This window comes from Sturnira hondurensis, unplaced genomic scaffold, assembly GCF_014824575.4.
Source record: "Sturnira hondurensis isolate 20B ecotype Veracruz unplaced genomic scaffold, ASM1482457v3 Scaffold0019428, whole genome shotgun sequence".
Classification (NCBI taxonomy): domain Eukaryota; kingdom Metazoa; phylum Chordata; class Mammalia; order Chiroptera; family Phyllostomidae; genus Sturnira; species Sturnira hondurensis.
Genome location: NW_028092059.1, coordinates 12,321,711 through 12,343,935, shown reverse-complemented (window position 1 = coordinate 12,343,935; position 22,225 = coordinate 12,321,711). Strand labels below are relative to the sequence as shown.

The window sequence follows — 22,225 nt, the reverse complement described above, 5'->3', positions numbered from 1 at the left end:
CCAGATGCTAGAAATGAAGTGCATGTAACACATGGTAGTTCTGAAGGTCTGAAAACTCCAAAGTACAGAAAGGTATTGAGAGGCAAGATGTGGCAGTAGAATGTGCATGTTGCATATGTGTGTGTGTGTGCATGGGTGTATACAACCCCCCCACATATATGTATGTGTGTGTGTGTGTGTGTACATCCATGCACACACACACACATAGAAGGTATCTCCACTGTGCATTTTAACAGCTGGGAATGGGTGTTTGTGTTTGACAGGAGTGGGAGACAAGGTTAAAAAGACTGCATCTGTGACCACAACAGCTCACTATACTTGTGATGCACACTGGTTCATACACATGCCGTCTCAGGTCCACTCCCAAACAGTTCCCCCAGTTCAAGCCACACCCAGTATAAGGACACCTTTCCTTGGGTCTGCTCTGTTTTTTCCTTTTCTCTCTTCTTTGTACTCCCCTCAGCCCCCCAACTGCAAGAGTCACTTGCCAATTCTTTGGCAAAGGAGAAAGTAGGTTAAGTTGGGAGACTTCCCTTAAATAAAATTATTTCAGGATTAATGTTTTAAGTCTTTTAGGAAATGAGTAGGTATAAAAGAGTTCATTTTTAATTTGGAGCTTTCAGATTTATTTCTGAGTTAAGATAGAAAATACTTTGTAAGAAAAAATACTTGATAACTAGACATTTTAGAAGCAAATTAATGGGATATATGAATTTAAAAAGATTCAAATCAGAGTTGCCTACATTTAATACCAATGTGAAAATAAAATATTCAAACTACCCTATTTCTATTTCTTGAAAAACTGTCCTATGGACTGAAGTTCTTTGCAATTTTATGTAACATTTATGACCTTTCTAAAATAGGGTTACTACCAAATCTGAAGGGGAAAAAACACACTGATTGCCTTATAATAAATTTTATAGTGTTATCTCTCATAATTTCTCTTGTTCAGAGGATGATAGTTGTATCATGTTCTTCTAATATAACTAACATATAACCAGCTTCCCCAAGTAGGAAAATGTTGATTGAAATTTTGGATGCATATATTTTTTTAAAGTAGGTTGCTTGTTCATAAGGTATTTTTAATTTTTCAAAGAACCTCCATACTGCTTTCCACAGTGGCAGCACCAAATTGCAATCCCACCCAGAGTGCACAAGGGTTCTCTTTTCTCCCCATCCTCGTGAACACTTGTTTGTTAATTTATCATTGACGGACATTCTGACAGCTGTGACGTGCTATCTCATGGTTTTAATTTGATTTCTTCAATGATTAGAGTGACACTGATTATCTTCCATATGTCTATTATCAATCTGTATGTTCTCTTTGGAGCAGTATCTATGTAGGTCCTTTCCCATTTTTTATATTTTTTAATATTTTTAAATTCTTATTTATTCTATTACAGTTGTCCCAATCTTCCCCCCTTTGCCTTCCACTGTCCAACGCACCCCCTGTTCCCACAGTTGGTCCCCACACCATTGTCCATGTCCATGGGTCATTCATACATGTTCTTTGACAAGTCCCTTCCCTTCCTTTTCACTATTTCCCCAACCCCCCCCCCCCTTTCCTCTGGCAGCTGTCTGTTCCCTGTTTTCATTTTTCTGGGTCTGTTTTACTCATTAGTTTATTTTGTTCATTAGAGTGCTCTCATAAATGAGATCATATAGTATTTGTCTTTCAACTGCCTGATTTCACTTAGCATAATATTCACCAGTTCCATCCATGCTGTCACAAAGGGTAGGAATGACTTCTTCTTTCTTTCTTCTGCATAGTATTCCATTGTGTAAATATATTACAGTTTTTTAATCCGCCCATCTACTGGTGGGCACGTAGGCTGTTTCCAATACTTGGCTGTTGTATATAGTGCTGCTATAAACATTGGGGTGCATAGCTTCTTTTGAATTGGTGTTTCAGGTTTCTTAGCGCAAGTTCCCAGCAGTGTAATCACTGGGTCAAAAGGCAGTTCCATTTTTAAATTTTTGAGGAAATTCCACACTTTTTCACAGTGGCTGCACCAACAGTACACTAGAGTTCCCTTTTCTCCACATCTTCACCAGCACTTATTGTTTGTTTATTAATTTTATCCATTCTGACAGGTGTGAGATGATATCTCATTGTGCTTTTAATTTGCAACTCTCTGATGGCTAGTGATGCTGAGTATTTTTTTCATATTTCTATGGGCCTTCTATATGTCCTCCCAAGAGAAGTGTCTATTCCAGTCTTTTACCCATCTTTTAATTGGATTGTTTGTCTTCCTGGCATGGAATTGTATGAGTTCTTTATATATTTTATAATCTTTGAATGAAGACATCCATTTTTAATTGAATTTTTGTGGGGTTTTTTTGGTTTGTTTAGAGAATGAGATACATATATGCAATGGACTATTACTCAGTGATAAGAAAGAATGGAATCTTACCATTGTGACACACAGGCAGATGTAGAGGGAGTAATACTCAGTGAAATAAGTCAGATAGAGAAAGACAATTACTATGTGATTTTACTTACAGTGGAATCTAAAGAACAAAACAAACAAACAAAACAGAAATAGACTTACAGATACAGAGAATAAACTAATGGTTGCCAGATGAGAGGGGGTTGGGGGACTAGGTGAAATAGATGAAGCAATTAAGTACAAATTGTTACTTACATAATGTCATGGGGATGTAAACTACAGCATAGAGAATATAGTCAGTAATATTGTAGTAACTAGTGTATGGTGTCAGGTGTGCACTAGAATTATTGGGGGATCATTTCATAAAATATATAAATGTCTAATCACTATGCTGTACACACTAACCTTATATAAAATGATATTGTGCCAAGAAATTTGAAAACCTAGGTGAAATGGACCAATTTCTAGAAAAATATAATCTTCTAAAATGATATTGAATGTCAACTGTAATTGAACAATTAAAACAGTTTTGGAGAATTGTATAATTCCTATCTAAAGATGTGATCTCTAAAATTAGTCATTTACTCTATATAAAGAATTAATCTGAATGTTAGAAATCTGGAAGAAAACTTAGCCACTATAAATATTACTACCTTTCTGTTTACGTATGAATTGTCTTAGGACTCTCAAGATTGACTTGTTCCAAATTCAACAATCAGTTTGTGTGTATATCATATTCAGAATCCTGCTTTTCCATTTCAAATCTGGTGCTTCTCTTTTTTATACAAATAATAATTCTGTTTTTTAAAAAGCACCAAACTAGTCAGACCTGGATGGATTTTCAGGCATGTTGAATCCACGATCCCTCACATCTCTGGTGAGCACTTGAAGGTCGCAGCAGCTTGATGTATGAAACTTCATCTTGAGATGTTATGATGTCAGAATATGACTCCAGTACTAGAGACCTCTTCAAGATCACACAAATCTCCCCAGTGCTACTCAGAATGGAAAATCAGGCCAAGAGTCAACAAATTAAAGGAGACCCTCCCTGATCAAAACAATTATAAGAGATAACTAGCAAGTTTTGTGTCAAGAATGAATAGAAAATGCCTATAGAAGCCCTTATGCCTGCCCCTTTTGAATTAAGACTTTCATGCCTTTTGCGTTTGTGTCAACCTATTAAGGATCATATTGCCTTCAGGAGCCCAGTAAAGATTCTTTTGGTCTTTGCTTTAATTGCAAGAATTAAAGGATTTGTCATCAGTCTACTTGAGTATGTATTAACAAAGTGGAGAATTGAAGTGCTGACAGTGATTATTTGAAACAAACAATGAATACAGAAAGAAATACTTTGTAAATTAACTCATCAACTCATTGGTATTTTATTTTAGTTTTTCCTTTGTCAGAACTAAGAAAATAATAAATGTTGTTCCTAATTCCATTTTTAATCTTCACCTGGAGATATGTTTATTAATGTTTTAGAGAGAGGAAGGAAGAGAGAGACACATCAATCAGTTGCCTCCCGTATGTACCCCAACCAGGGATAAAACCCACAACCTAAGTATGTGCCCTGACCAGGGATAGAACCTGCAATCTTTTGGCTTATAGTTGATGCTCCAACCGACTGAACCACCCATCCAGGGCCTAATTTCATTTTATGAGACACATTTTGTGTAAGTTGTGTGATTTTTCAGATTTTGCCTAATTAATATGAATAGCTCTATCAGTCATTCCTTATGTATTAAGCACCAATGTGAACTAAATATTTTTTAAACTTTGAAAACACTGATTTAATGGTGCATATAAGTTCTGATATTTTTTACCATGTGTGAATTATACCAATTTCAAAAAGTGAATTTAAATTTCATGGAATGATGAATGTCAGTTTCATAAAGTGAAACATGTGATGCTCCTTCTGGAAAAGATAACGATGTGGTTAGGGAGATAAAACTAAAATAGAGATATGTAATATGTATACATAAATACACACATGTGACATTTCACAACATGACAAACTATAAAGAACTGAACTAAATGCAATGAGGAGGTATAAAAGTAAGTGTCAAGGCTGTAAGTCAGTAAAAACTGTGATCGAGGAAAGCAACTAGCATAGTTAAGAGCCGTTTACCTCCAGAAATGTATGTGAGTTTGGCCTAATAGGGAGAACATAATAGAAGGGGAAATCACATACATTAATTCTTAGTTTTATTTCCCCAGATTATGTCAAGTTATTACATTCCTCTCTACTCTCTATTTTCATTGTCACCACTCTGGTCTAGTTATTATCATCTTCTTCCTAGATTGTTGCAATAGCCTCTTAATAAGTCTCTCCTATTTGCTCCATTTCAGTCCATTTTTCTCACAAAGGTTAAGCATCTTTATGTGTGTCAGGTTGCCTCAATACTCACAACAACCTGTGAAGTAGATGCTCCTAGCCTCACAATATTTCTGAAGCATGAAGCACAGAAATATGAGGTAACCAAGTTTATCCGGCTAATGAATGGCAAAGTCAGGTTATGATCTCAGGAACTAGAGCCTACACACTCACAACCTTTGTGTATGTGCTTCCATGGTATATTGTTGTTGTTTTTGTTTGTGGCCAAAATAAACAAAGACTTCGTGTGTGAGGGGTGGGGGATAAGGAGTAGTATGAAGGCAAGCAGCTGCATGAATCTGACTTGACAGCTGCAAAATAAGAAACAACTGTAACACTAGAACTGAGATGGCAAGGTTGAAGTTTATGAAGTTTACAAACCTTAATTAAAATGTCACTCTGATGCAGGTGCCAAGAAACATGAAAAGAATAATGCATGTTAGTTAATTGTCTTCTAGCTGGGAGAAGAAAATCAAGAAGATAATCAAATGAGCAATGGGGATTTCACATTTTGATTAATACCTTTCTCCATTATCAAAAGCCTCTCATAAAAATATCTGGGAACAAAAACAAGCAACTAACTAGCTTCAATCCTCTGTGGATAAAAGGATGGTTTGCATTTTATACATGATGAAATTTTCTTGAGAGAGTTGTGGTATACAAATATTAATCTGTTAGAAAGCTAGAAAATAACAATCAGTTGTGCTTGATGATACAGAGTAATTTGGACGTCATTTGTGCATGTGCTAGTTTGGACATTGAGTGTTCATGTGGTGAGGCATTGTGTCTTATTCAGTTCATATTGTTGGTTTAGACACTGTAAAATAATTTCAGAAAACAAAATAATTTCTAACTGGAGACTTATTGGCTATTTTATAAAATTTCATACTTTATTCAACCTCCTAGACATTGTAATTCCCCAAAAAGTAAAGTTCACCAGAATTTAAATTAAATATTTATAATAAGCAAGAATAAGCTGATAATCAGCAGATGTCTGTTTCCCTGAATAACAACAACAGAAAGTTAGGTAATATATAGTTAATTTCATTTCTCCCACATGAAGTGTCAGGCACAGTGCTTCATCCACACAGTCTCACTGCGATCTCAAGATCTGGTTATTTTCCCATTTTCCAATGGGAAAATTAAAACCTTGAACACTTAAATAATTTTCACAAGTACACATGGATAATAAGTGACAGTGTCACTGGAAAATTTCTGTTTGCTTATCTCCTAGCCCAAGTGGTTAAGGACCGTGTCATACTCTTCCTTCTTTTCTTCTTTCCTTCATTTCTTCCATCCTTCCAAAACATTTTTTGAAAGTACACTAAGGGAAATGATCATGCTAGTCATAGGGACTCCATTCATTTTGAATTCTTTCACTTTAATATTTAACTATATTGTTTTCTGGGAACTGCTAGCTCCCAGAAACTACTACTGTTTCTGTATCTACTAAGTACATGGTGACTACTGGGTCAATGTCTGATCAATTAAATATTTTGTTTTTATATTAACAGCATTATCATGACAATATTGCTCTAGGTAATGCATAATGTTATGTATTCCTACCTTGATCTTTTTAATTTTCATGCAAATCTGGCATAGAGACTTGACCTGGGAAATATCACATGAATGTCTATGACATTGTGAGCACAGGTGGCAATGGGAGAAGCGCTCACTTTTTCCAGCAGTCAGTAGACTGTGGCTCATGAGCAAGACACGGGCCAGTGTTCACCGAGTGATGCAACAGTTACCTGCACCTCTGTTATCTCTTGTGGATGTGTGTAAGAACTGCCTCCAACTGTGAGAGCCAAAGTCAGTGACAGGCTTTTCTTCTTTCTTGTAAATCAACGACCATTATTGCATTATGCCAATACATGTGCACACAAAATCTCATTGCAGTTAAGAGCATAACGCAAAATCAGCACTTTCACCTATCTCACCCTTGCCTATTAGGAAGAAAAGGAGTGAAACCACTGGAACCGTACTATTAAAAGATTTTAAGCTAGATACCATTTTCTTGATTGTGTATATGTTTAAGGCATGGAATCCACAAGCCTGCAAACCAGGGTAAGGACCAAGACAGGCAGAATGGAAATAAGGGGCCCTCACTTACACAGCCACGGTACTAATCCATATTTGCAAAAAGACAAGTTGGGAAACCTGAGGACATCTGTCAATCACTAATTTATATGCCACAGGGCTTACTGAGTAGTCAAAAATTAGTGGTATAAACACTTTAATGGTTTTATTTTTTATAATCATTGTTTCATGGTTTGAAATTTAAAATCCTGATGTCATTTGGAACAGATTCTATAGCTTTCTGGTCACTTTCAGTTATTAAAAAACTAGTAATGTTCAGTTTCATGATTTGATTTCATAAGCACTATATGGCTTGCAGTCTGTAGGCCCACGAAGATAGAAGAAGTATTGGAAGGGTTTTCTGCATTGCCAGGCCCCCAGGATGTAGGATCAAACAGGAGGGATAGAGAATGGCAGGTCTTAATATATCATGTTTTATCATGGCTGCCTATTATTGTCTCAGTATGGTTTTGCTTGCTATTTGTGACCTCTGTTTATATGACAGTCTCCTACATAAGGTTTTGTTGTTTACTTAAAAGTGTTCTCAGCTTCACCCCTACACCCTCTGTCATTCAAATGCCGTTTGAAGACTGAAGTTTTTGTCTCTCTCTGACCTTGTAAGGTCCCCTATCTCAACAGTACATCTGCTTGTGATTTGCCATGTCGATAGACCCAAAGCTCATTTTTCTCTTCTATATCTCATGCTCTGTAGAGTTTGGGAGCCACTAAAGCCTGGTCCACTTACCTCCGAGGACCACTCCCCACAGAGTCACTGCATCCCTGGACCTTTTAATTGTTCAGGAATGAGCTGTTCAGGGAACTCTAACCCACCTTCAGTATCAGAGGGGCCCCCGTTGTACTCTGGTCATGTTCTTCCCCATGCTTAAGGCTTTCCCACATACTCACTCATCACTTGCGCTGTGTTCAATGGCAGCGCCATTGTAGAAATGCTGATTTCACTGCTCAAAAATATCCACCAGGGAGCAAACTGCCAGTCTCTCTTTCATTCACCTAGTTCTGCTGTATGACTGGGGTGAAAGAAGAAAGAAACTCTTCATTTATATCTAATCCATAGAAGACGAGGAAGAATTTTAATACTAACACTGCATTCCTTGCAATAAAGCGAAAATCTTAAATTTCCTCTCAAGTACAACATGTCGTATGCTATTTCTTCTGAACTGGGGGCACTTTGATCAATGACCTGGTCACAGTACAAATACCAGGCTACTTCACTAAATCATATTTTTTTAACAGAGAGATAATGTGAGTTTGGCTAAATGGCTACTTTTATAAAATATTAAAAATTAAAATTGGCCCCAGCCTGGTTGCTCAGTTGATTAGAGCATCATCCTACACGCCAAAAGTTTGCTGGTCCGATCTTCGGTCAGGGCACATACATAGGTTGCAGGTTTGCTTCTAGACTGGACCGCACACAGGAGGCAACCTATGGATGTTTCTCTCTCACACTGGTGGCTCTCTCTCTCCATCCCCTCTTCTTTCCTCTCTCTCTAAAATCAATAAATATATTTTGGGGTGAGGATTTTGAAAATAGTAATACAATTGTATTATTTAGCAACATTATTTGTCATAAACTATTAATAATGCCTAATGTTTGCTTGTGTTGTGACCTCCAAAGTACTTCCTCTATTCCCAAGGTATGGCAAACAGCAGTTAGATATCATTTTATTAAACTACACTGTCTGGTTTGATACTCAGAATATTTCTATGAAAATTTAAATTGAAAATCTCTCTAAAATATGTAAGTTTAAATCCTATATTCTGCCAGGGATGCCTTTTTATGTGAATCTCAGTACTTATGATGCATAGTGGGTAGCACGCATGAGGCTTGGCTCTGGGACTACAAAGACGAGACATCCCCACTGCCCTTTCAGAGGCTGCATTCTAGTTGAAGGAAAAGTGCATAGCCAAGCAAATAAATACATTTCACATTATGATGAGAAATGAAGGAAATAAACGGAGGTTTCTATTACAAAAAAAAAAAACTGGGATGAGGTACTTTAAATATGGCAAATAGGGAAAATCTCTAATGAGGTGATGTTTTAGCCGAGATGAGCAGTTTGGGGAAGAGGCAGTCAGATGACAGGCAGACAGAATTGTATTCCTGGTTCAGGGAGAGCAATGTTGGCACTTTGGTGTGTGATTTGTTATTCTAAGAAATGGCAGAGGGCCAATATCCCCAGTGCTTATTGACAGAGGGGGAGAATTATGTAGGGTCTTAGAAGCCCTGTTAAAGGATTCTTGTTTATATTCACAGTGCAATGAGAAATCACTGAAGGATTTAAGCAGGGAAGCAAAATGAAGTGATTAAATTTTTAAAGACCACTCTGATTTCTCAGTACAAAACAAATCATGGGAGAGCAGCAGTGAAAGCAGCAAGACCATTAGGAGTCTGTTGCGATTGACAGACACGAGATGATGATTAGGACAAAAATGGTGGCACTGGAGACAGACGGAGACAAAATACTTAGAATTATTTTATAGAGAGCACTACCAAGATTTGTTCATGGATTGCATATAAGTGATTAAATAAAAGAATAAATCAGTGATGACTTCTGGGGCTTTGGGAGGATCCTGGTGTCTTTGTGGGTGTGCTTGTTTGTGCTGACCACCTGGATGTAGGGTGGCACTATTTACTGATGACTTTTTTTAAAAGACTGAAAGGAAATAAGGCCTGACTGAGGAGATGGGGATGAATCAACAGTTCCATTTCAGACATGTTTCTGTGGCTGTCTCTGCAAGAGAAGACATCAGGTAGATATTTGAATTCACAAGTCTGGATTCCATAGAAGAGATCTGGGCTGAGAGGTCACTGTACAGGTGGTAATTAATGAAACCATATGTCAAGTCATAAGAACAAATAAGAAGACCTGGAGAATGAATAAAGAACAACGAAGGCCAGCATTTAAATAGATGTTTAGAGTTAAAATATGTAAACAGGGAAGTAATAGGACAAAAAGCTAGAGCATCCAAGAATGTGTCTGCCATATATTCATCAAGAAATTTTGGTGATTTTCACCATGGCAATTTTGGGGGAGCTACAGAAATATGAAGAATTCCATGATGAATAAAAAATTAAATGGGATTTTTTTTCTTGATTTCTGCTTCTGCTGATTCTTGTTAGTATACAAAAATGCTTTTGATTTCTGTATATTGACTTTGTAACCCACTGTTTTGGCAAATTCATTTATTAGTTTGAGCAGTTTTTTGGCAGAGGCTATAGGATTTTCCATGTACACTAATATGTCATCTGCAAACAGTGACAGTTTTGTTTCCTCCTTTCGGATTTGAATGCCTTTTATTTCCTTTTCTTGCCTGATTGCTGAGGCTAAATCTTCCAATACTATATTAAATAGAAGTGGTGAATGTGGACAACCTTGTCTTGTTCCTGATCTTAGTGGAAAAGCTTTTAGTTTTTGCCCATTGAGTATGATGTTGGCTGTAGGTCTCTCATATATGGCCTTTATTATGTTGAGGAATGCTCCCTCTATTCCCATTTTTCTGAGTACCTTTATCATAAATGGGTGTTGTACCTTATCAAAAGCTTTTTCCACATCTATTGATATGATCATGTGGTTTTTGTCTTTGCTTTTGTTTATATGGTGTATTACATTTACTGATTTATGAATATTGAACCATCGTTGCATCCCTGGGATGAATCCCACTTGGTCGCGGTGTATGATCTTTTTGATGTATTGTTGGATGTGATTTGCCAATATTTTGTTGAGGATTTTAGCATCTATATTCATCAGCGATATTGGCCTGAAGTTTTCTTTCTTTGTTGTGTCTCTATCTGGCTTTGGAATTAGGATGATGCTAGCTTCACAAAAAGAGTTTGGGCATTTCCCATCATTTTGAATTTTTTGGAATAGTCTGTGAAGAATGGGGGTTAGCTCTTCCTTAAATGCTTTGTAGAATCCTCCTGTGAAACTATCTGGTCCAGGGCTTTTGTGTGATGGGAGGTTTTTGATTACTGCTTCAATTTCATTTGCTGTTATTGGTCTGTTCAGGCTTTCTGCTTTTTCTTCATTTTCATTTGTTTCCAGAAACTTTTTGATTTCTTCCCCAATTTCATTCTTGACCCATTCGTTGTTTAATAGCATACCATTCAGTCTCCATGCTTTTGGGTGTTCTGGGTTTTTTCCTTTGGGGTTGGTTTCTAATTTCAGTCCCTTGTGGTCAGAGAAAATGCTTGGTATGATTTCAATTTTCTTGAATTTGTTGAGGCTCGTTTTGTGACCTATCATGTGGTCTATCTTTGAAAATGTTCCGTGTGCATTTGAAAAGAATGTGTATTTAGCTTCTCTGGGATGAAGGGCTCTCTCTCTATATATACCAGTCAAGTCTATTTCATCTAGGGTATTGTTTTTAATTTCACAGCTGAGATTGTATCCTAAGAACCCTAAAATACCAATCCCAAAGAACATATGCACCCCAATGTGCATAGCAGCACAATTTACAGTAGCCAAGAGTTGGAAGCAACCTAGGTTCCCATCAGTAAATGAATGGATCAAAAAACTATGGTACATATGCACAATGGAATTCTATGCAGCAGAAAGAAAGAAGGAGCTCCTACCTTTTGCAACAGAATGGATGGAACTGGAAAGCATTATGCTGAGTGAAATAAGCCAGGTGTTGAAGAACAAATACCATATGATCTCACCTTTAACAGGAAGCTAAACAACAAAACAAACAAGCAAGCAAAAATAACCAAAGACACTGAAATAGAGAACAGGCTAACAGTGACCAGAGAGGAGAGGGGAGGGAATTTCAGGGGAAATAGAGGAGGGATTTAGAGGAACAAATATAAAGGATACATGGACAACAACTAAGAAGGGTGGAAATGGGAGGGAGGGGGGAGCATGGGGGGATGAAATGGGATGGGAGTAATAGAAAACTGTACTTGAAAAATAATTAAATAAATTTTAAAATAAATAAATAAAAATAATTATGGAGCAAGGGAAACAACCTTTATCAATAAAATATTATGTTAATTTACAGGGGAGGATTCAGAAAAAAAGAGATGTCAAATGGGAATATGGACTGAGAAATAAGGTTTTTTGTTGTATTTTGTAATTTTTTAAATGTTTATTTCTTTTTTAACCTATTTGAAAGAGGAGATATTAGGTGATACTCTGTGAAGTTAAATGAAATCTAGGGATGAGGGAAAATATTTTTTAAAGATTTTTTATTTATTTATCTTTAGAGAGGAAGGGAAAGAGAGAGGGAGGGAAATATCAGTGTATGGTTGCCTCTTGTGTGTCCCCTGCTGGGAACTGGCCTGCAACCCAGGCATGTGCCCTGACTGGGAATCGAACCGTGATACTTAGGTTCGCAGGCCCGCGCTCAATCCACTGAGCTATGCCAGCCAGAGCGGATGAGGGAAAATATTGATGTTTCAGGAGAAGATTAAGGGGAGAAATCTTTAAGTCAGATTTGAGGGATATGATCTAGACTGACAAGTATAAATTTGTCTTTGATAGAAGGATCAACTTCCTTCTTTCCAATAGTAAGGAAGAATGTAAAGATATATGTAATTACAAGATTTATAGCTTTCATGCTAGAAAGATGAGAAAGTTACCAATTAATTAAACACATTGATTATTTAAGAATGAGTTATCCTGTCTTTTGAGGGGAATGGTGAATTCCAGTCTTCTTTTATATCACTGCACCATTTCAGTGTTTAATTGGAACATCTTTTCTGTTAGCATTACAGTATTTAGGCAGAAAATGAGAAAAAGATATATGTAATACACAAACCATTGTCAATAAATACAACTTGTTACTTAGCATCTTTCATCTTCTGGTACAAACGAATGTCTCGAAGCACTACATGATCCCAAGAGTAGCCCTCTTTTAAGATGAAGGTTACTTGAGGAACCAACTGGAGAATATTTTTTTCTCTAAAGATAAGCAATTCTTCTTAGAATAGGAACAATGTTAGCTGTAGTATTAAACCAAGTCCTTCCAATTACATATAGCAATCATGATGACTTTGTTTATTGGGATAAAAACTGTAGCACTTATGTAATATATTTTATTATGAAATATAAATATATGGCCCTGGCTGGTGTAGCTCAGTGGATTGAGCACCGGCCTGTGAAACAAAGGATCGCAGTTCGATTCCCAGTCAGGGCACATGCCTGGGTTGCAGGCCAGATCCCCAGTAGGGGACACATGAGAAGCAACCACACATTGATGTTTCTCTCCCACTCTTTCTCCTCCTGTCCCCTCTCTCTAAAAATAAATAAATAAAATATTTTTTAAAAAAAGAAATATAAATATATGAGTGTGGGTAGTATATGTATATATAGCTCACATCTATGTATTTAAGTAATATGTAGGTATATTTGTTTATACAAAACATACATACACACATACTATTAATATAACCTATTGCTATATACAATGTGATTTTGTAGAAATAGATGTTTTATGGGTACTTTATTTAATAGATATCCTCAACATCTTAGTAAATCTAGGATAACAAGAAATATATTGCATACATCTTCCAAGTGACAGTGAAGTAAACAATTGTTTATAATATAGTGTAATCAATTCTTCCTAAAGACATGTTCAAAGTACAAAATTTATGCAATTTTAAATCTCAGTACTAAAAAAGAATGATCTTGAAGATGGGCTTTCAAGAATGTGTAGATGTTGAGGACATATAAAGGAGTCCTAACATTTTTAAATAAGAATAATAACATATCAAAAGACCTTATGGTACGGGGGACACAGACAACTGGGAATTAGTGGCAATTTAAAATTTCAAATGGATGCTATGTAATAGATTGACTTTTCTCCAGATCAAATTTAGTTACTGAAGATGCATCTAACATGGACAAATTCATTCATTCGTAGCAAATTTTGGACACCAACTAACTATTAAACAACAATTAATTTAACTACTAGAAACTGAAAATTAGATAGTCTAATGAAGGCACATGAGAAAATTACATCTTATTTCTATGATTCTAATGTTATGGTATTTAAATATATAAAGTTCTTCCAAAGTAGACTCTTTTGCCAAATCTAAGTATATTAGTTCTAAATTGTGTTCATCTGATGTTTGCTTGAGTCGCATAAGATCTAAAGATTTGGCCTCATTTAGTCTCAGTTGCTTCTCAGACAGTATTACTGCATTATCTACAATGACTGTGTTGTAACAATTGTTCTTTCCCCCAGATTTGGCAATGTGGAGGCTCATTGGAGATTGTGACTTGCTCCCACGTGGGTCATGTTTTTCGGAAGGCCACTCCATACACTTTTCCTGGTGGCACTGGTCATGTCATTAACAAGAACAACAGGAGACTGGCAGAAGTCTGGATGGATGAATTTAAAGATTTCTTCTACATCATATCCCCAGGTAAGCAATTCTGGCATTTTTCTTTCTCTGCAGAGAGAAAAAACACAATTTTAAGCATGCTGACTATGCGTTTTATTGGTGCTCTTCTGTATTTTAAATAAAATGTTATCACCATACTGTTGCAGAAAGTCATGTTTGAGAAAATTGTACAATGAAGTTAATTTTCACTTAAAATGAGAAACACTATACTGATCTTATATGCCTATTTTTTCTTCATTTCTTTCTTGCCATAAGCATTATGCTTGAAAAATGGAGCAAGCAGTACAAAGGGGGATCCAAATTTAATTAACACGTATCAGATCATTTTAAGAAAAAAATTTTTTTCAAGAAAAGGAACACTTTATTTTCTTGTTTCACAAATTAAACTGGCTGAGTTGGTAAGAAATGTCGATAATGTTTCAGCAGAGATGTTCTCCACTGCCTTATTTTCTTCACTAATTGACTAGGAAAAGAATAAGTGATCTACAGAAACAAGATAGAAAATTGTGAAAATATTAATCCTTTTATTTTAAAGAACATGTAATAACTAAATTACTCATCAATATATGTCTGAAAAAGCATAATATAGGCAATAAAATATTATACTGCTTTTTTTACAGAGAAAAATGGATATGGAAATGGAAGTAAATATGGGCTATCACTGGGTGGTGGAATTATGAAGTATTTTTATTCTTTTCCTTTCATTAATTTACATTTTCTAAATTTTCTTTATGAAATATTTATATTTTAAAATTTATTACTAAAATTAATTTTAAATAAATTTTAAAATAAATTTTGGTAATGTATTAAAATTTTAAAAGAATTTTAAAAGTCATTTAAAAGAAAAAGAAGAAAGCCTTCTGAGAAAATCACATTACAGGGTTATGTGACTATAAGTGATTTCACTCTTTATAATTTTATAGAATTTCTTCAACCATCATGTTATTAACAATGATTCTAAGACATTACTTATTTTTAAGGAAAAAGATGAAGCACAATGAGAAGATACAAATGAGAGGAAGACAGAGGGTTGCCCTCAAGATCTCAGAGTCTAGACAGAGACCAAAGCATAAATTAATATAACAGGAATTCAACTACATTGATAAAATAAATATTACTGTTCTATTTTGATAGTTTCTGTGTAGATCTCATCAATGTCATTATTATGTAACCCATAAAAAAAAGACAAAGTCCATGCCCACACCTTCTTTTCTCTATCATAACCTATTACATGGCTCAGAAAAGGCCGTTTAGTTTCAATTGGCATACTCTGATTCCTGAAAGTTGATAGTAAGCTGTGAAAGTTCTTATAGATAAGGAAGGGAATGAGCAGTGTGAACTTCCTTATTAAGGTCCAGCATTACTCTGTAGAAAAGAAAAAATGAGAGTAATGCATGTGTAAATGTATAATTAAGAGAAGAACTCTTGTCACACATTTCAAGCCTCTTCTGTGTCAAGCAGTCATTCCCAGGCACACTATTTCATGCTTAGTCGTATTTCTCTTTACAGTGGAAAGCCAGTCCAGATGTTCAGAGTTAAGTTAAGCAAGAACATGTAAAATTTGCAGCAAGGCAGTGACATTTATACAACATTTTAATCTTTGTGATGATACTTTTTAAACTCAAATAATTACTTATAGAAATATGTAAGTTTGAATATAAAGAAAAGAACAATGGAATAAAGAAATGTAGTATGTGTGATTTTATACTAACATTTAGAAATGTAATTGAAATAATTGTAATGTATAATATATTCACTCATGATGAGTATAACTTGTGAAAAGTGATGGGTTACTCTTTTGTATAACTTCCCATTGAGTAAAAACAGCAGATAAACAATGGAACCATGGCTGAAACTAATGAAATGACGAGCTTTAGTGTTTAAAAAGTGAAAAATAATGCTTGTTATCTGAACTAATCACACCTTGCTACTCAACAGGGGCTGTATATTCTGGAAAGTACAGTTTTGATGTCACAAGAAATATCATTAGGGAAGTTATTGTTCTTATAAAATGGCCTCATTTAAATCCAGAAAGGTACCTTGGAAAGCAGGGAAAGGATATTTGGGGAATATGCTGAAAATACCTAGGAATTTTCTAAGAGGCATTTAGGTCTCAGACACAGCATGGCAGAGCATGGAAGCTCCTTGCTGCAGTGTGAGCAGAGAGAAAATCAAAATCATGAAACACTGAATTGCTTCTCAGTGGGATAGGAAGGGAAGTAAGCCAGAAACTAGGGTTGGATGCCTAAAACAATTCTAGCCCTGGGTAGGTTTCAAATCATCCAAAAACAGATAAAGTTTGTTGTGTGGAAGGAGCCAGGAATCTATCATATGAATGGCATCTAGCAATGGAGAGCGGGTAACTGTTTTCATCATTACTGGTAGTTTCTGTTACTCTCAAAATCAAAATCTTGCATTTACTTGCTATTGTCTAGAATTGTTGGGTTTCTATTTTTCATCTCACTAGGGAACAAGTAAGTTTGTAAAGAAGGGAGGTGGTATGAAATGAGATTGGAGGCATATATGCATTCACATTCAAAATGAGAATTATATGCTTTGTTATAATCATCACACACATATTTATGAAAAACTCTAAAAAGTTTATACTGAACTTTTGTTTAATTCCCCTGAACCACCTTGATATTCTGGCTGGGAAATTATGTCGCCTTCTAGAAGCACCTCCATATATCTGTTAATTTTGTTATCTGTTAATCTAAGACATTTTGTGAAGAGAATCTTATTTTTCACATCAGGATTTCTATACTAAAGCTTATTCTTCTCTTATGCATTTATTAAAGGTGTGATTTTAAAGTATAGACCCTTTCTGAGTCAAATTCTGACAACAACACTGCTTCCTTCCAATATGCTCTATAAAATACCCACTTTTAAAAAATCTTTACCTGAGGATATATTCACTGATTTGAGAGAGAGAGGAAAGAGAGAGATTGGGGTGGATAGAGAAAGAGAAATATTGATTGATTACCTCCTATATACCTCTGGACCAGGGGGCATAAAGATGGTCCAACCACCTCAGCCACTTGGCCAGGTCAAAATACTCACTTTGGGTTGACCATGGTTTCAAAACTACCAGGAATAATATACTTTCCAGAGAGGACGCATACCCAGTTTGAGACAAATAGAGGTGAGACACATAGAGCTGAATCGTCCTTGAAACCAACTAATAAACATTACTCTGTATCATATGGATTCACTTTTATTATTATCATCTCTATATTTAAAATAAGTAGTTCAGAAACATGTATTTCCAGTACTTAGTAACTTTCCTGTGTGTGTAGTCCTTGAAAAAATATATAGGCAGAATAATTAGAAGAATGAATGAATGAATTTCAAAGGGAGCCACTTTTATTTCTTCCTTTCTACTGAATTCTCCATTGATGTCTGGTCTGTGTCACAGACTCTCTTCACAAGAATTGCAGCAAATTAAAAGCCTTTGTCCCACCTCTCTGATCCAACTTCTGGTTTAGGACCCACTGACAAAAGAAAGGTGAGGGTACTCTTCACCTATATGGAATATTATTCCTCTAAGTTTGCCATCACAAAAGGACCTTCCATGGGCTTACTCATGTACCTAGTGGTTTATGATTCCACCATAAACATAGGCATGCACAGTAATATAATCTTATCTTCCAAAGCTAATATAAAGCTTAACAGGCACGATTTAGGCAGATAATAATATTCTCTAATAGAGTAGCATAATGTAGGAGCCCATAAACTTAAAATAAAATTACTTTTTCACACATTTTAATTTTTCTCAAGATGCCTGTTCATTTAAAGTTTAAATGGGATATATAAAAATGTACATGTGAATTAATTTATCTAATTAAAATATATTTATTATGTGTTCTAATTGTTTTGGCCTATGCTCATTAGCCATTGGCAGTGTCTAATTATGTCTCCTAAATGGCTATTAGAATGAAGGTAGAAATACTGAAATAGTACTGAAAAGTACATTTTCAACATTTGTTCAGTTTGATTTTTGGTTGTCATTTTAAGAATGCAAATACTATAGCATCATAGATTTTTAAAGCCCTATAGGCTCTTACCTCATGAGGCAGATTTTACCAGTAATTGTGCTGGTTCAGCTTAAGCCAATCTAATTGTTTTAACAAATGCTTTGAAATGCTTTGTGATAAGAAGACACCACTGTTCACAGAACCGGCCACTAACATTCTTTTCTTGTTGGTCACAGGTAAAAAGCTTAAGAGCATTGAATGTAGTTACACTAACCAAGCATTTGAAATGCTGGCTACTCTATAAGCACATATTGATCTGCTTTCTTTGGGGAGGTGGAGTTCTAAATGTGTATCAGTACACATGGTGATTAGAAACAGCTCTTATACGACCTCCAGTTGTTCTTCCTTTTCTTAATGAACAGCTTGAGCTCTTGTTTTGAGCAAAAACAAATTGATAGTAAAATTGAAAGACTCCCAAAACATACCTTCAAGTGTATGTATGTGTAGCTGGGGAAACAGCATATTTTCCTTTGGCAATATTGTAGTATTTTGGTCTGTATTCTGGGTATATAGCATGCATTTAAAGATTCTTGAACTTGTTTTGAAAGTTAACTGTCCATTCGTTAACCTTTTAAAAATGCTTCAGAAAATCAGCTCATTAAAGGAAGTCTTTGTTAGCAACATCTTTGGATCTTTATTAACATTAACGGCTTATATTCATTTCTATTTCTTGGACTTTGTATCTGTAAAATACAAATGTTTCTTCGTATGCTGATTTTTAAAGCTATAATATTTTATAACCAGCCTTTTGACGTAGAGCCTAATTTCTTTTATAAGTCATAGAACTGTGGTTTCAGGATGATTTAATAAGCACGGATTTTGATGTTCCCAGCAAAATGTGCAGCATGCAATTTTTAAAAAAAATAATTCAAGGATACCAGTTTTTGCTTGGGCTCACATGAATTCATCTGAAAAGAGTGCAGCACTTCTGAAAGGAAAGCACATTTGTATCTATGAATTTTGAACTTTGGTTATTTAATAAATGCTTTTTCAGCAGCACAAACCATGGTGTCACTGAATGAATAAAGTATTATGAGTAGAAAATTTTAAATCATTTTAATATTCAGTAGTATGAAAACGCATAATTCAAGTATCTGTGTGAAACCTTGAAGTGTTACACGTTGAGATAAGGGATGCCAGCCACACTTAATATTGTTGGTACAGTGGAAACAGACACCTGTTTTTCCTTGCTGTAACCAATCACTTTGAATTCTTTTATTCTTCAAGGCATTGTGTCAATTTTTATTGTTACTATTTCATTGGTATTTTATGGGCATTTATTTATACTTTTATATCCGTGATATGTATCTGCATTATGCCAAGTAGGGGGGATATGAGCACAAATAAGATACTTGCCTTAGCTTTTAAAGAATGAAATGCTAATTGTAAGTAATTAGCTTGAATGAAAAATAAGATTACGTGCTTAGTACATAGGGAACGCTGTGTTGAAAATTAAAAGAGGTACTTAATATTAACTGCCGACATTTTCCTTGATTCCTACTTCTTCCTCATAAGCTTCAAAATCAAAGTCCTTTCTATTCTGCCTGCTAGGTTCTCTCAAACCCATTCAGTTATCCTTCTTCTCAGACTCTTCTCGCGCCTAGATCACCTCCCTACTGTCCCGATGGGTTTCCGTACCTAAAAACTTTCCTATGTCACCCTTCCTTATGATGTTGCTGAAGAATTTTCCTAAAAGCAAACCTCATTTGATCTTTCACGTACGTAACATTGTAACGATTTCAAACAAAGACAAAATGTCATGTGATTGGGTCCTTGCCCACCTTTTCAACCTTTGGTCCTACACTTTCAACCATAGCATTTCACGCACCAAAGCTCAATCCAGCTCTCTTCTGCTTTTACGTTTTTGCATATGTCTAAACAGCATGATGAGTTAATGAATGTGCCACCTCTGCATAAAATAACATCATCATCCACCTACATTAATCACTGGGGCATCAAGTTTGATATAATTTCCCCAGGAACTCCAGTAGCTTCCCAGAGATCTCCCACTGTAGCATTTACACATTTTTTAAAAGTATTCCTTTCCTCACTAATCTATGTGAATAATGTGACTATATATGTTTTTCTTAAATTTATTTGTTGGGTTTTGTTTTTAGAGTTCATCGTACTTAAATCTGTTTTTTCTATTTTATCACATATGATAGAAACAAATAAAATACATAAATGTCAATCACCATCAATGTCTCCCTGCCCTAAAATAATCTTCCATTAATCAGTTGACATATATCTTCCAAATTCTTCTCTTAGGTATTTGTACACGTAGGCAGATATATACACATAAGACTAAATAAGATCATATAAGTATACCATTTTTGTATATATAATTCACATAGGATTATGTAATTCCACTGTGCAGCTAAATAGTATCATATTTCAGAGATGTATCAACATTTATTTATTCATACCAATATTGACAAGCATTAGTCAGGTTTCAGTTGCCTGCCATTATAAAAAAAAAACAGAAGCATTTCTTATAACATCTTTGTGAACCTGAGAGGATATTTCTAAACAATAGTAGCATTAAGAAAGAGAGCCCTGGTGGCAGACTGCCTGGGTTAGTTCAAATCCTGGCTCTGTGTCAACCCACTTAATCTCTGTACTGACTTCCTCACTGTACGATGGGAATTAGAGTAATAGGACCTTTGACAGAATGGGTGTTTTTTTTGAGATTGAAATGAAAAAAATATATATAAAGCACTTATAAGAATGACTGACAAACACTCAATTAGTGTTAGATATTTCTGTTATTATTAGTCATTTATATTACTAGAAGTAGATTTATTGGATCAATGGATAGTCACACATATATTATGGTAGATATTTTCAAAACTTCCATCTAGAGAGACTAATCATGAATGCTCTCAGGAACGGTGCTTGAGCACTCACAGTATACTATCAACACTCTAGTTATCAACAGTCATTTTTACATATATATGTGTGACATGTATGTGTATGTGTATATATACTTGCATATATAGCCTGTCTCTTTTATCACATTACTACTAGATGTGCACATCCTTTTTGCCATTTTTATTTGGATTTTTTTATTCATATCTTTGTCAACTTGACTGTTGGGTATTTTTTGCCCTTTTATATGTTCATGGATATTTCTGTAAGCTGATAGTCTTTTGTCTATATACACTGCAAGGGTTTCCTCTCAGACTATTACACATAGTTTAATTCGGTTGATATATTAAAAGAGATATTTAAAAAGTAATGGGTGAAGTAAAATCTGTCAGTCTTACCCTTTATGGCTTTTTGGATAATTTTTTGTTAAAACAGTCTAGCATATGTTAGGTACCCTGGAAATCACAGGTAAATGATTTAGGTTTCAGTTGAATAGAACTGATGAGATTCTCTTTTCTTAAGTAGCCAGTGTTCTTTCTGGGCAATGAACATGGACAGAATGCCAGAGTCAGAAAACTCTCCTTCTAAAAAGCATTAGTATCCTTATCTATGAAGCATAAATAAAAGTACCAACTATAACAGTTCAATTTTCAATAAAACTATTAATGTAATTCTATCACTTCCCATTATAGTAATTCTTTCTAAGAATTTTGAATGTATTTTTGCTACATAAAGTAGATAAGTAGATGGTATTGATAATATTCATTGACCATTACACAAATATTGAACTCGAACAGTAAGGGTGGTCAGTGCATCTTCAGAGTCTTTGGTTAGCAATTCTGCAGCTATTTCACATAAAACCCCTTAAAGGATGTTATTCTTATCAAATATGAGTAGTTTCAAAGTATTTCAGGAGTGAATAAATGTAACTGAAGTTCTTACACAGATTTATTCACAGAATAATCACCACCCTCTAGGGTTTAGATACCAAAATTATTCATATCTCTACTATTTGCTTCTCCCCCCCCCCCAAAAAAAACATGTATAGCTTCAGTCTAATTGCTTGCTTTGGGTGTGTGTACAACAAATGCAATATTCTGAAGTTTCCAATTAG

The 22,225-nt window shown here is 35.1% G+C and overlaps 1 protein-coding gene across 1 annotated transcript in view; it reads left to right on the top strand.

Moving 5' to 3' along the window:
• The window catches only part of GALNT13 (polypeptide N-acetylgalactosaminyltransferase 13), a 290,543-nt gene that overhangs the window by 128,616 nt on the left and 139,702 nt on the right, over nucleotides 1-22,225 (top strand). Inside the window, exon 6 of the mRNA XM_037027822.1 lies at nucleotides 14,050-14,230. Coding sequence (XP_036883717.1) covers nucleotides 14,050-14,230 — 181 coding nt within the window. The remainder of the gene's footprint in view (nucleotides 1-14,049; nucleotides 14,231-22,225) is intronic.